At 41.8% G+C, this 15,599-nt stretch overlaps 1 protein-coding gene across 1 annotated transcript in view; it reads left to right on the forward strand.

Moving 5' to 3' along the window:
• LOC137341219 (heparan sulfate glucosamine 3-O-sulfotransferase 3A1-like) overlaps positions 1-8,101 on the forward strand; it is a 137,718-nt gene extending 129,617 nt beyond the window's left edge. The window contains exon 2 of the mRNA XM_068004285.1: positions 7,021-8,101. Within this exon, the coding sequence (XP_067860386.1) occupies positions 7,021-7,642 (622 nt within the window). The 3' untranslated portion in view covers positions 7,643-8,101. The remainder of the gene's footprint in view (positions 1-7,020) is intronic.
• Positions 8,102-15,599: the final 7,498 nt, after the last annotated feature.

The raw sequence follows: 15,599 nt of genomic DNA on the forward strand, positions 1-15,599 counted from the left end.
TGGCTCCATTACTGCCACTAATGGGTTTCCCCAATGGAAATCTCCCATTTCAGCTTTCTGGGGAAGAAAATGAAGACCGACAGAAGGGAACTTGGAGGTGATGGTGTTCCCATGCACCTGCTATCCTTGTCATAGAATCATAGAAAAGTTACAACACGGACGGAGGCCATTCGGCCCATCGGGTCCGTGGCGGTTCTATGCAAGAGCAATCCAGCTAGTCCCACTCCCCCACCCTATCCCCGTAGCCCTGCAAATTTTTTTCTTTCAAGCACTTATCCAGTTCCCTTTTGAAAGCCACGATTGAATCTGCCTCCACCACCCCACCTTGGCAGATTCAGATCCTAACCACTCGCTGCATAAAAGAGTCTTTCCTCGTGTCACCTTTGGTTCTTTTGCCAATCACCTTGTCCTTCTATGTGGTGGAAGTTGTGGGTTTGGGAGATGCTGCCGAAGAAGCCTTGGCGACTTGCTCTGGTGCAACCTGTAAATAGTACACATTGCAGCCATGGTGCGCTGGTGGTGAAGGGAGTGAACGTTTAAGGTGGTAGATGAAGTGCCAATCAAGTTGGCCGCTTTGTCCTGGATGGTAGATTTTTAAGCTGGTGGAACACTGAAAAAACAGCACACTGCACTTCAGGTGAACTTTGCACCTGTATCTTATAATTTTTTTTTATTCATTCATGAGATGTGGGCATTGCTGGCAAGGCCAGCATTATTGCCCTTCCCAAATTGCCCTCGAGAAGGTGGTGGTGAGCCACCTTCTTGAACGACTGCAGTCCGTGTGGTGAAGGGAGTTGGGGAGTTCCAGGATTTTGACCCAGTGACGATGAAGGAACGGCAATATATTTCCAAGTAAGGATGGTGTGTGACTTGGAGGGGAACGTGCAGGTGGTGTTGTTCCCATGCACCTGCTGCCCTTGTCCTTCTAGGTGGTAGAGACTGCGGGTTTGGAAGGTGCTGTCGAAGAAGCCTTGGCGAGTTGCTGCAGTGAATCTTGTGGATGGTACACACTGCAGCCACGGTGCCCCGGTGGTGGAGGGAGTGAATGTTTAGGGTGGCGGATGGGGTGTTAATCAAGCGGGCTGCTTTGTCCTGGATGGTGTCGAGCTTCTTGAGTGTTGTTGGAGCTGCACTCATCCAGGCAAGTGGAGATTATTCCATCACACTCCTGACTTGTGCCTTGTACATGGTGGAAAGGCTTTGGGGAGTCAGGAGGTGAGTCACTCGCTGCAGAATACCCAGCCTCTGACCTGATCTTTTAGCCACAGTGTTTATGTGGCTGGTCCAGTTAAGTTTCTGGTCAACGGTGACCCCCACGATGTTGATGGTGGGGGATTCGGCAATGGTAAAGCCGTTGAATGTCAAGGGGAGGTAGTTGGTCTCTCTCTTGTGGGAGATGGTCATTGCCTGGCACTTGTGTGGTACGAACGTTACTTGTCAATTATCAGCCCAAGCCTGAATGGTGTCCAGGTGTTGCTGCATGCGGGCACGGACTGCTTCATTATGAGTAATCTGTATCCATATTGGAAAATCTACCCTCTTGTCTCAGCCATACAGACCAGTAAGGATCTGGATTTGATCACCAGTGTGTGCTGTGTTACCTTATCTCAACTGGAGCAGCGGTCGGGGGCGCTGCCGTTAGCAGCAGCACCTTTGCTTTGAGTGGGGTAAAGCAGCCATGATTCCTGCTCTTGATCACTGAACCATGACCCCTCCTGTGCAGGTGTGGCCGTCGATAGCTATGATACCCTGCACAGTCGGTTAGCCTGCTGGTACGACTATCAAGACTCATACATGATTAATGGACACTTCAATGAGGTATCAAAAGGCAACAACGCTCTAGGGAGCAAGTTAGCACCTTCGAGGGAATGGGCAAAGAGGGGAAATTGGAGGGAAAGAAATAAAATCAAATCAGCTTTGATAGCATTGCTAGCTTTCTTCACATTAATGCGGGACAAACCAAAAACCCATCGACCTTTGGTAAAAATACCTTTGGGTTCTGGGGGGAGTATGGTTGCAAAGCTGAAACTTAAAGGAATTGTGGATGTATTCCTCTCATGTCGAAGATCTTTATAAATCACTCACAGAATTAAACCTGGATTCGACAGAAGGCTGTGATACTTTGTCCAGAAACTGATGCCAAGCACCTTTACATTTGTAAAATTAAAAAGTATTTTTAAAAAAACAAACTCACCTCAGTCCCAATACATTCATCCACCCACGTCAGCAAACATCCATAATGACATTATCACACAGGAAGTGAAGCAATTATATTTTTTTCCAATTTCCTCTTTTTCTTCCTTTCCTTTTTTATTGTGTTCTGAAAAGCATTGCATGTAAACCACCAACTCTCAGTGAGAACCAACATGGTATCATTTTGTTGGAATTATAGCCTCGGGCACTCATTAAAGCTTCTTCCAATGCTGGGGCACATAATGGACATCATCATGGATGATGACAGTCTAAGTGTTGATTTGCAGAGCTGTCAGCTGCTAAGTATTAGTCCTGGTTATGACACAATCACTGACGAGCTACAGCTCAATGAGTATAATGCAGATTGACTCTCTATAAGTTCCTTCAGATGTCCTCAATCTTCATTTTGTACTTCCTTTTATTTCCTGAACTGTAAAATCCCTTACTGAATATTTTTATTTTTTGAAAATGCTGCTTTCTGCTCTCAGTAAAGATAAGCCTTCTCTCATAGTAAGGAAAAGAAACTGGTGAAATATTGCAACCCTTTATTTTGTCTAGGTTTTTTATGGTGCAGTAGATTATGTGCTGCATTACTGTGGTTGTGTGAATTATTAATAGAGATAAAAAGAAAAATTGAAAATGCTGAAAGTAAACCAGAAAATGCTGGAAATGCACAGCAAATCAGTTGGCATCTGAAAGAGATAAACAAGTTAACATTTCGGGTGGGGCCTGCATGGATAGGCAGAAGACCCTTAATGGGACTGATCGAAGCCAAGAGAATGACAGATTAAGACCACGAGAAATATCAATAGCTGTTATGAGAAAAGCTGTTTTATCTGGTGAACTATTTTCTATTTGTTGTTATTTCCCTCTTTCTTTAATCTCCCTGTGCCAGACACCAATTAAACTCCACTTACGCGGTCTATCTTCCGTTAGTATGTTACAATCTGGCGACTTCATTAACTGGCCAGCTGGCACCACTTACCAGCGAGGCACTACATTCAAACTAACATTTATTCTTAAACTTGATGATCCTTGTGCAAACTGTGCATGGACAAACTTACCTGTGGTGATCTGTTATACTGACCGTTACACCAGGGCCTGAATTCGTGATCTGCACCATTCATGTGCGTGTACGCACACAACAGCGCATGAATGATGGGATTTACATCATAAGCCAGCTGCCTGGCCTGAGATAATGTTAATATTAGTTACAGCCACAGCAGGCTTCTAAGCAACTGGGAGTAGTGATATGTATGAAAAGTTAAACAAAGCGAGGAAAATGTATATGTATTTTTAACGAGGGCAGTCCAGGGTAACATACCAATAGTCATTACATTGATAATGATCATTCCCTCACGAACTTACAGCAGAGTTCACTTGTGAAGAAAGTTCCTTTAACCGACTGCACAGGCTCTTCACTTAAAGGAGAAATGCCTTTTTTTTTTAACATTGATAATTGTTCACTCCCTCGCAGGAAGGCACACTCATCGGTTTCTGAAAGTTGATAAGCCAGACTGCCGAGGCTCCCCACTTATCAGATGGAATTTCAAAAAGCTGCAGTCTTGTTCCAAAATCGGCCAACTTCTAAAACTCTCATTGCTGCATAATTCGTCAGGTCACAGCTTAGGTTAGCATCTACTGAAACTTCTTGACATGTGTTTGCAGAAAATATTCAACCATCTGACGCTACATCGACTGAAATGCACGCAAAACGGCGTGCCACTTCAGAAACATTCCACATTCCTGCTGCAGTGTTGCTCGGTTACTACCAACCGGCTCCCTTTGGATGGCGGGAATCCTGCTGGGTGGCTGCCGTGTATATGAAATAAACTCTGGCCGGAGAAAATGGGGCAGGGGGTGCTGGGGGAGGTATCACCCCACCAGAACTCCACCTCGAGGAGAATTAGCACCTCTCTCCCCTCACCCTCCCCCCCCCCACCCCCCACCAAGTTGACGGGCTATTAAACTGTGGAGACATCATAACCTAGTCAGGTTGTGCCCTCACCCAATGTCCATACATACGCAGTTGCATCAGGGGTCACTGGGTAGGGGTCAGGTTCAGGAACCTTGCTCAGTTTTCCCTCCTTCACACAGACCCCATCACTGCAGCTGAGATCAGCCAGCTCAGCAGCACATCAGGATCCAAATCTGGGGCCTTCTTGGTTTGCTATGCAGATATTTCATTTGAATTAGCTCAAAGAAGTTTATGATATCACCAGGAGGGCAATGGTTATTGAAGACATTTAGTGCCATGTTATAGAAAGTCTCAAAGACAGTATAGGGGTAGAAATCAGTATTGTTGCACCTAAATCGGGCTTAAAATGGGTGCAAAGCATACCAATTTTGCAGTGGGATGGCATGCGCCCATTCTGCGCAGGTATTGATCCCACTGCCAAGATCGTGGGGGCCTTTTTTAGGCATCCCGGGCAGATGCCTAAAGCAGGCATTGGGCCTCTTAACTATGTAAATTAGAGGCTCTTGAAAGAGCACATTGAGAAATCAGTTGGCGATGACAGGTCTCGGCCTCAAGCCTGTCCCGGTCAGGATTCTTCAGCAGTTCCCGTTGCCATCAAAAACAGGCGAGTTGAAAAAATATTTTGTGTTAAAAAAGCCATCCTGTGGAGCCAGGAGGAGCAGGACTGTTCTCCCAACTTCACAGGAGTTGCGATCAGCCCCCTACCACCCGTATCCCGCTCCAATCCCCCCGTGCCAGGACTTACCCGAGGACACCCAAGATTGACGTCTTTGCTTGGGTGAGCTGCCTGTAGAGGTGCGACCAACTCCGGCAGCTCACGGCGAGTATGTTAATGAAGTTCAAGAACCAATTTCCATCGATCTTCAGGCCTCTCAGTTCAGGCGCCCACTAGTCGAGCAGTGCCAAGTCTGGGCCCGAAAGCGGCCCAGTCTAATTTCTAGGCTTCTGATACAAGTCTTCTATAAAAAGGATATTTTAATAGTAGCAACTGGTGCATTCTAGGAAATTCATACTGGAACTGAGTATTCTAAGGAGACTCTCTGCCACATTGATTGCAGGTTAATGTAAACTTGAACCAGGAATAAGTGTGTTTGAAACATACAATTGCAGTGAAACAAATCATGCCTTTCACTCGCATTGTAAAACATTTTAATGGCAAATCCTGATCCATTCATAAAATACTCCCCAGTCAATTTTTTTTAACGCTTATAGCATGCAGAACATGTTCTGCCAAGTCTGTATGAGAAGCAGCCGCTCGTAATCACTATTGTGGGCAATCAATATTTTTGGAAAATATTTTGTTATTTTTGTTTGAATTAAATTGCTAAGTGAAAATTAAAGGGCTGCAGTACAAAGACTTGCAAATTGGATTGGTTTTTTTATTCGGAGTTTATGGAAATTCTGTTCCAACCATAAGATTTCTTGGCAAACTAGTTATGAATTTATCAGGATCAAGCTGAAGTGAGTGCATTGTGTGAACAGTGAAGTTCCAGCAGGCACAGCCTTGAGCTTTAATTGCTCTCCACCTTGGGAGCAGATCAAAGATTGGCTCAATCAGAGGAAACAAAGGGCAATTGTACATGGAGCTGTATCGGAATGGGAGAAGCTGATCAGCAGGGTGCCTTGAGGCCATCATTGTTTACATTGGACATAAATGAGTTGGGAAGTTGGGGCAGAAACAAAGCTATCTAAGTTAGCTCACAGTATAAAATTGGGGGAGAGAGGAGCTGCAAACAGGGAACAAGTGATCCAAATACAGAAGGCGGTGGAAAGGTTGGTAATTGGGCTAACAAGTGGCAGATGCCATTTAACGTGCACAAATTCAGGGGAGGGGGAATAAGTAGTGGGAATGTAAGAGGAACAGTCACAAACTACAGGATACAGCACAGGAAGGGGACATGGAGATGCTGGTGCATAGCTTTGATTTTTAAAATTCTCATTCTCGTGTTCAAATTCCTCCATGACCTCACCCCTCCCCAATCTGTAGCCTCCTCCAGCTTTCCAACCCTCCAAAAACTCTGTGTTGCTCCATTTCTTGCCTCTTGTGCATACTGACTTCCTTCGTTCCACCATTAGCGGCTGTGCCTTCAGCCGTCTAGTCTCCAAGCTCTGGAATTCCCTCCCTAAACCTCTCTGCCTCCCCATGTCTCTCTCCTCCTTTAAGATGCTCCTTAAAACCTACCTCTTTGACCAAGCTTTTGGTCACCTATCCTAATATCTCCTCCTTTGGCTCAGTGTCAATTTTTTTTTTTGTCTGAGAATGCTCTTATAAAGCACCTTGGGAAGTTTTACAATGTTAAATGTGTTATATAAATGCAAGTTGTTGTAATTCATTGAAATGATCAGCATAGTGTATGATAGCAGTAAGGAAGGCAAGGAAGGCAAACAAGGCACAGTGCATGGCACAGAGAATGTAAAAGTGAGAGGAGTAAAGAATGGGACCAATTTTTCTTTCTTGCTCCCAATTAAAGTGAATCCTTAACTTCAGTATTACTGAAGTGTTTCCAGAGTGTTGCTACATGAAATAAAATCATCTCAAAAACAAAATCTAGAATGACTGGGGGCAAAATTCAACTTCAACAGGGGCATAAAACGGGTGGGAGCGAATTGGCCGCCATTGTATACCGTCCCTGATTTTCCTGTCTATTGATTTCACATGAAAGGAAAATCGGGGTGAAGTATAGTGGGCAGACAATCCCCTACCATCTATTTTGTGTCCCCCACCAAAGTTGTCTTTTAGTCCCATTGTATCCAGATTGGGTTTCATTAGGTTTTTTGAATGTTTTAAATAAATTAATACAACAAAAATTCTTATGTGATTTTTTTAATATAAATTTATGTTTCTGCAGGGACCTGATGCCTAAAACACTGGATGGACAAATCACCATGGAGAAAACTCCCAGTTACTTCATTACCAAGGAGGCAGCTGCCCGAATCTATGCAATGTCCAAGGAAGCCAAGCTAATCGTGGTGGTTCGGGACCCTGTCACTCGGGCTATTTCTGACTACACGCAAACTCTCTCGAAAAAACCCGATATCCCCAGTTTTGAGAACTTGGTCTTCAAAAACAGGACTACAGGCCTGATTGACACCTCATGGAGCGCTATTCAGATTGGCATCTACGCCAAGCACCTGGAGAATTGGCTTCTCTATTTTCCCATGGGTCAAATCCTGTTTGTGAGCGGGGAGAGGCTGATCAATGACCCAGCGGGAGAACTAGGCAAGGTGCAAGACTTTCTGGGTCTGAAGAGAATCATCACAGACAAACATTTCTATTTCAACAAGACCAAGGGCTTCCCTTGCTTGAAGAAGCCAGAGGGGAGCAGCAAGCCCCATTGCCTGGGCAAAACAAAAGGTAGAACTCATCCCAACATTGACCCAGAGGTGGTTCAGAGGCTGAGAGACTTCTACCGGCCTTTCAACATGAAATTTTACCAAATGACGGGACAGAACTTTGGCTGGGATAACTGAAACCCTAAATATGTAAAATATTCTCAATAAGACTATTTGAAGTAAAATAATTAAAAAGATATTCTGAATAAATTTGAGCAGGAACCTGTTGGAAGCAAGGTTGCTTTACCCTTATGTTCAAAGATGCATTTTTCCTGGATTATTTATTTAAACTATTAGCCACATATTAGGCAAGAATATAGAATGAGCAACCTAGCACATTTACATTAGAGTTCAGTTTTACTTGGAATTATTTAGGGGTTTTAGACACACATTATCTCAAAACTGCAAATGTTATTTTTTACAGAGTTGCTAATTCTTTGTGTTACTTTAATATTTTATTCACAGGTTTCTTTAACTAAGGGTGCTATTTCTGTATTGGGTAATTTTACCTAATTTAAGAGTTTTTAAAAAGCACACGTTTAATAAAGTTTACGGGTATTTATAACAATATCATTTGTAATCAGGAGTCACTAATTGCCTGTGAGGACGTGTTAGGAACTGGTATATCATGTATATTTTTTATTATTTTTTTACTGTTTCTCACTTTTGCCTTTTTTTGTGTGAACGAAGGAAAAAATTTGTGAGTGAAGGAGACATTTCAGAATTAAGACGTGTTTATCGGGGTAAAATAAAATATTTGTTCCTTTTTCAGCATATAAATATGCTCAAGTGCAAAAAGATCTCCAAATATATTTACAGAAAAGTAAACTGCAAAGATGTGCCCCCCTCCCACCTCAAAAATTTAAAAGTAGATTTAAGATATATATAAAAATTGGGAGTTAGGAGTGAGAGGAAAGACAGATCAAAATTTTCACCAACACGATAATAGAATTGTGGTGCAGAGAAATAAGTATTTTGGAGAGAGAAAGAATTGAGCAATGTTTGGAGAATTTGTTGATCCTATTGGATTTTCTCTCATTTCGAAACAATGTGTTTTTTTATATAATTAGATCTACAGCACTTCTAAACCACTGCTGGTACCATAGATACAGTTACCAAAACCAGTATTGTAGGTACATTTCATCAAACCTGCCCCAGTGCTGCCATAACATTTCTGCTTATCCCACATATATAACAGGTAATCACAGCCAGATTTACCTGGCCCCTTTACAAATACTGGAATGAGAAGTTACAGTTCCATACAACATAAAGAATAGAACTGCAGGTTTCCGAGGTAATTGGCATCTAAAGATTAAGTGTTGCCCTTTTGCTGGGCATTTCTTTCCTCCAGTACTAGACATCGACTAGTCATAGTAAATGAAAACAAATTCCCAATATTCTGGACCAAGTCTATAAAACAGTTACTATTTGTAGCACACTTGGGCTCACCACTGATGCTCGCATGAATGGTTTTCAGGATTTCAAGGGAATATATGAAATTTTATATGCAATCATTCAAAACCAGGTCTTATAAGAACTGCAAGTACACCAATCTCAGAAAATGGGATGTTTGATGAAGGGGGAGAGAATAAGAATATATTACAAGTTGCTTTCAGCAACCAGTATACTGTACGCAACCAACTATTATATGAAGGTTATTGAATACATCATCAATTGCATATGTAATTTAACAGGTTGAATATGAGTTGCTTCTTCAAAAGAAGAGTCAAAAAACTGTTTATTGTTTGGACTGTATTTTTTTCCTCAGTCTCCAACATTGATATTTCACATGGATGAATATAAAAGTCCTATTATTCACTTGTAAAGATATCAATTGCCAAATTCACTACTCGCAATGTCACAAGATCAATTAGCAGGAAAGGGGAAGGCAAATTCTCAGGTTACTTCTCCCACAGTAATCATGGACACTGGTCGCTCATAAATATCCAATATTTATGTGAAAACAAATGTTTGTCTTTCAAAAGAAAGAAGTGCATAAAACTTTAATTTCAAAGGAATGATACAATTAATTTAGTACACTGCATGTTTAACTTGTGAGAAAGACCTCATTACTTTGTGGCACTTGAAAGTTATGAGTCTTCATACTCATCTAAGTAATGTGCTGCTACTTCTGTGGTATCCTAAAAAAAAAGGTGATCGTTTTAGACTGTTAATCCAACTTTGAACTGGTTGCATAATTTACAATTGCTGGAAATTTGAAATTTGAATAAAAAATATTGGAAATACTCAGAAGAGGCAGGTTAAACCCTCCAGTCCTGACTAACAGACCCATCAGAAACATTCACCGATCATTGCCATTTTCAGATACCTGCTGTGTATTTCCAGCATTTTCTGATTTCATTTTTTTGTTTCATGGATTCTTTAGCACATTTCAGAGGACAGTTTTTGCCCAAGAGTTTGTCATCTATAATTGAAATGAAGAGAGATATTCATCTAAAAATTATGCCCTAGATTAAACAAAGTGGAAGAGGAATGGCCTCCACTCCTCTTCTTCTGGCCAGATTATATTGTGCATTGTGGGACAGGATCACAAGGAATTTGTTTCACACAATGGCCCAGAATTTGCTGGGAAAATATTGGCCAGTTTAATACGCATGGCATTATTAATGTGTAAGTCGTCCAGCAGATTGTGGCAGGGAGGAGATACCCCGTGAGTTGTGAATCACCACAAGTTGCTGGACGATTTGCGCCGCTCTGCCGTTAACCTCGTGAAAATGGAAGCTCACCATCAGCCTCCCCATGAGTTTCAAGAAATTGCTTCATTTGCGCAGTAAATACGAATTAAACTCGCCGCAGAAAGTTAGGACTGGTACTCAAAGATATAAGGACCCTTTTATTGATGTGATTTATGCTCCTACAATGGCACTCAACCTCTCCTGCCAAGAAAGGGAACAATTGAAACTGCAAAGGCTCATTCCTGCAGGTAGTAAATTATACTTCGAGGTTTTTAAAATTTAAAATGTTTTTTCTTGCTTTTCCTTTGTCACTTTTTTTTCTCTCTCTTAATCTAATCTTTCTTTCCCTTTCTTTATTTGTCTTTCTATACCTAATTCAAGTCTAATTCACCCTATTTCTTTCTCCGTCATTCCTGTGTTTTTTTCTCCATCAGTAAATCTCATTAGTTAAGGAGATAGACTGTTGGTCCTGTCATTCACCAAGGTCCCAGATGGCCCGTTATCAGCTCACACTTCCAGCAATTTGCAGTGCAAAAATTTTTTGAGCTGAAGGGTGAGGAAAAAAAAAACCTAACAAACGGGGAACACTGCAAGATGCCCCACTCCAGCAAATTTTGGGCCAATATGTTATTTCACAGAAGCAGATAGTATTTTTTAATTGGGCTATGGGAAGAGCGGGACAGTGGGACTAATTTGATAGCTCTTGCAACGAGCTGGCACAGACACGATGGGCCAAATTGCCCCCTTCTTTGCTGTCCGATTCTATTCTATGATTTTCATGATATTGGAATCAATGGAATAAAAATCAGGCAGGTTCTATAACGGGTGGGCAACCCACTCCACCAGATTACCGCCCAGTCAGTAAATACAAAAGTCTGCTCCTATGTGTCTGCAAGTACAAAGCATAAAACCTGTCAGATTTCAACACTCATTGTCACAGGATTAACGATTTCACTCACAGAAGTAATGAGTCACATTGTTGCAGTGAAGACCATCTTTCTGAGCCTAGGGTTAAACCATTTGTCAGGGCAGAATAGAGAAAGTTATACTTTACTTCTGGTGCATGCTTTGCCTAATTGTAAAGTACTGGGAGCATAAAGTAGAAAAGTATTCCATTCCTCAGCACTGGCATCCTCACTTCAATATAAGCACAAAAATTCACATATATAAATTGAGGTGCAACCAAGCATTGAAGGGATTCTTGCTTCATCGTGAAATAATTAAAGATGTCAGGTCCATTATGGAATACCTACATTGAAGAGGAACTTCATTTCATTTCCTATACATCTACTCTCTCCGCTAAAGCAACATACGAGTTTAGTGTCCTCTGGTCTTTCGATGGTGAACAATGTCTATTCTTTGTAAAGGATGAATCTTATTTATCTATTATTCAGCTTAATCCGACTACTATTAAAGCTAGTCCTTCAGGTCAGAAAACAATGTTTTCCAAAACCAAACCCAGAAATTGGATGACACCTTTGCACAGATTGAGCCACAATATAAATATCTGTCTCATCGCTGCCCTCAATCACATTTTTTGTGTTAACCACTTCTATCTTTTAAACTGCATTGGAATAGATGATGATCTAGAAACTAAGTAACTTTCAGATTACTTCAGAAGCTTTGTATTTAACAAAGTCACATCTCTTGTGTCCTCACCTGGTCTAGTTTTAGTGGTTCCCCTCACACCATTTTGGTATTTAGCATTGCACAATGGTTTACACAAGGCACTGATGAACTCTTCTCAGTTTGGTTTCTAAAACGTTCAACAAATAATTATTCTGGAAGGATTATTATTTTTCCTGAAAGCGTTTCTAAAGGAAGAAGTACAGATGCCACATGGAATTTTATTTTTTTTAAGTTCAGGTCAAAGATCAGTTTTAATTGTATTTCTCCAGCTCAACAACAGGAGAGGTCCAGCTTTACATGTTTAATTTAATCTGGATTCACAAGGTGGTGCAATAGGTAAAAGAAAGGTGTTAACAAAACTGAATAACTGTACTTTGCAGATGCAAGAGAAACAATAATTAAACAGACTTTGAACGCTCTAGGATACACTGGATGATAGATTAGCCTCGATTTTAATGGTGGGGTGGGGGAGCAGGGCAAGTGACAAGTTCGTGTGGCTGCGTCAGCAAGAGGGAACGGGCAATAAGGTAAGTCGTTCGGGGTGGGGGGGAAGGGGAGGGAACCGGGAGGTGATCACAGTAGGGGGAGGTGAGGGAAGCCCAAGGTTTCCTCTCCTCTTGGCCCACAAGGAAACCATTAAATGCATAAAATATCCTACCTTGCTGGGCTGCTTCTGGTTCTAGAGCCATTTTGCTGACAGCTTTGCCCAGCACGGTTGGAATTGCATATGGCACGGGGCTAAAATCGGGTGAGGGTCCGAATGGTGCCATTGGATCCCGACTTTTGAACATTTATGAGGCCCTCGTGTGTCTGCGATGAGTGCATCACATGCCTCATGAAACCCATGCGTTAAAATAGCGGCTGGCGAGAGTACAGCGCGAACAAGGAGGTAACTACCCTACCCCTATTTTAACCCTCTGCACGCCCCATTCCTATCAGGCATGGGGGGGGATGTTAAAATCAGGACTATTATGTATAAGATGTTAGGATTGTCATTGTGCTCTTGTCTTTAACTTAATGGCAGTTTGAGATTAGGTGTTTGTGTTAACGGTGATTTGGGCCCCGATATTAGCGGGGAGGTGGCTTGGCAGCGGGACGGGGGAATTGGGCACATGGTGAACCTGCATGAACCAAACTTACCGTTTCCGATGCGATAGCATGTTGATTGCTGATGATTAACGTCCTCTCCAGGTTTTGCGCCCAGGTAAGTTAAAAATGTTTCTAATCACTTACGCTGTCACAGGTAAAGTGCCTTTGAGGTACATTTGGCTCTTTAACTGTCATCCCGCCGGCTTTAATTGCCGGCAGGACTTCCGGTTTCAGGTCGCCCACGTGCACACAGCTGGGTCCCTGGGAAACTCGGAAGCCAGCGGGTTGGAGCCGGCTTCCGAACCCAAACGGGATTTGCGCGATTTTCAGAACTCCCCCGCCCCCTACGCACCCACATTTGCCTCCTAAAATCACCCCCATGATGTTTGTGTGACTGCATCGCAGTTTAATGCAGGGTGTGGTTTCTGTACCTGTATTAAAGAAATGCGCATTACTGTAAGGCACAGTTTATTAGTCCAGCAAGAGAACTTCAAATTCAAGCACTAAAAATTGAAAAAAAGAGCATGTTCAGTTTGATTGTTTTCACATGACAGTTCATGCGACTCATGAATTAGCTCCTATAAAGCAGCTAGATGTGTTCTTGAGGTCAATGAAACATCAGGCACGAAGATATGGACAAAGATGGGTTTGTGGACCTCAAGCATTTAGACCTTAACAGATCAGAATTAATTTAAACTAAGTCACAGGATTTTGAAAAGTCAATAGTAAAAAGAGTAAATAGTAAAAATATAGCATCTTGAAGTATTTTGATTAGACTACAGGATTCAAACAAAACTTTAAGAAAAAGTAATGAGTATATTTTGCTTTAAGCCTGACTGCTGGTAGCTACAGTTCTTAACAACTCTGCTATGATCATATTACATGATTCACCCTAATATTCAAAGCATGTATGTGATCACAATGATGCACATATTCACTGTTATAAGCTGTGTAAGAGACCATTGTTTGCATGACTGAATAATAAACGTAAGTAACTGGTATTAAAGCAGTTTTCCACAATTCTAGTGAGGCTCATACAAGTTGAAAGGATGTGTCTGTGCACTTCACTAACTATGGGAAATATAGAAATTGTCCCTTTGGATTAGAAAATTGCCAATGTCACTCCATTATTTGAGAAGGATGGGAGAGATAAACCATGAAATTATAGATCTATTAGTCTAATATCTGTTGGGAAGTTACTAGAATCTGCCACTAGGGACAGAGTGAATGAGCGCGTGAACAAATATAAACTGATCAGAGGGACCCAGCATGGATTTGTAAAGGGCAAGTCATGTCTAACTAACCTAGATAAGGGAGTGTCTATGGATGTTATTTATATGGATTTCCAGAAGGCATTCAATAAGGTTCCACACAAGAGACTGTAAGCAAAGATGAAAAGTGCCTGGGACTGGAGGCAAACTTTTGACATGGGTCGGGAATTGGTAAGGTGGTAGGTGACAGAGAGTAGGAATAATGGGTGTGTACTCCAATTGGCAGGATGTGACTGGTTGTGTCCCCCAGGGATCTGTACTGGGACCTCAACTTCTCATTATATTTATCAATGACTTAGGTTAAGGAATAGAGAGCTGTATATCCAAGTTTGCTGATAACACGAAGGTGGCACAGTAAGTGATATAAGTGGGAGCAGAAAGTTGCAAAAGGACATTGATAGATTAAGTGAGTGGGCAAAACTGTGGCATATGGAGTTCAATGTGGGGAAGTGTGAGATCATCCACTTTGGAACTAACAAAGATAGATCAGAGTATTTTCTAAATGGTAAGAAGCCAGGAACTGTGAAGGGGCAGAGAGATTTAGAGGTCCAGGTACAGAAATCACTAAAAACTAGTGCAGAGGTACAAAGAAATAATTTAAACTGCTAATGGGATTTTAGCCTTCATCTCAAGGGTGCTGGAATATAAAGGGGTGGAAGTTATGCTACAGTTGTATAAAGCTCTGGATAAATCACATTTGGAGTACTGCAATCAGTGCTGGGCACCGCACTCAGTGGCCTTTGGAGTGGGTGCAGTACAGATTCACCAGAGTGATACCGGGGCTAAAAGCGGTTAAATTATATGGACTGGTTGCATAGACAAGGCTTGTATTCCCTTGAATGTACAAGATTAAGGGGTGACATAATTGAGGTGTTTAAGATGATTCAGGGATTTGATAGGGTAGATAAGAGAAACTATTTCATCTGATGGGGGAGTGCAGGGAAAAGGAGGCATAACCTTAAAATTAGAGCTAGGCCATTCAGGGGTGATGTCAGGAAGGACTTCTCCACACAAAGAGTAGTGGAAATCTGGAACTCTCTCCCCATAAAAGCTGTTGTCAATTGAAAATGTCAAAACTGAGATTGATATTTTTTTTAATAGGTATGGGTATTAAGGGATATGGAACCAAGGCAGGTAAATGGGGGTGAAGATACAGATTAGCCACGGTCTAATTGAATGGTGGAACAGGCACGAGGGGCTGAATGGCCTACTCCTGTTCCTATGTTCCTATGTCACTAACATTATTAATTGGCGTATAAACCTTGGGATTTCACAGTCAACAGGTATCTTATCACAAAAAGGATGATGCCTTGGCACTAGCTAAATCAATATGTACGATAATGTGTGCCATAATGGTTATCTAGTCTGTGGTGCAGCACCTGATGAAACTTTACAGTATGTGACAAGTCA

Source organism: Heptranchias perlo, chromosome 23, assembly GCF_035084215.1.
Source record: "Heptranchias perlo isolate sHepPer1 chromosome 23, sHepPer1.hap1, whole genome shotgun sequence".
Lineage (NCBI taxonomy): Eukaryota > Metazoa > Chordata > Chondrichthyes > Hexanchiformes > Hexanchidae > Heptranchias > Heptranchias perlo.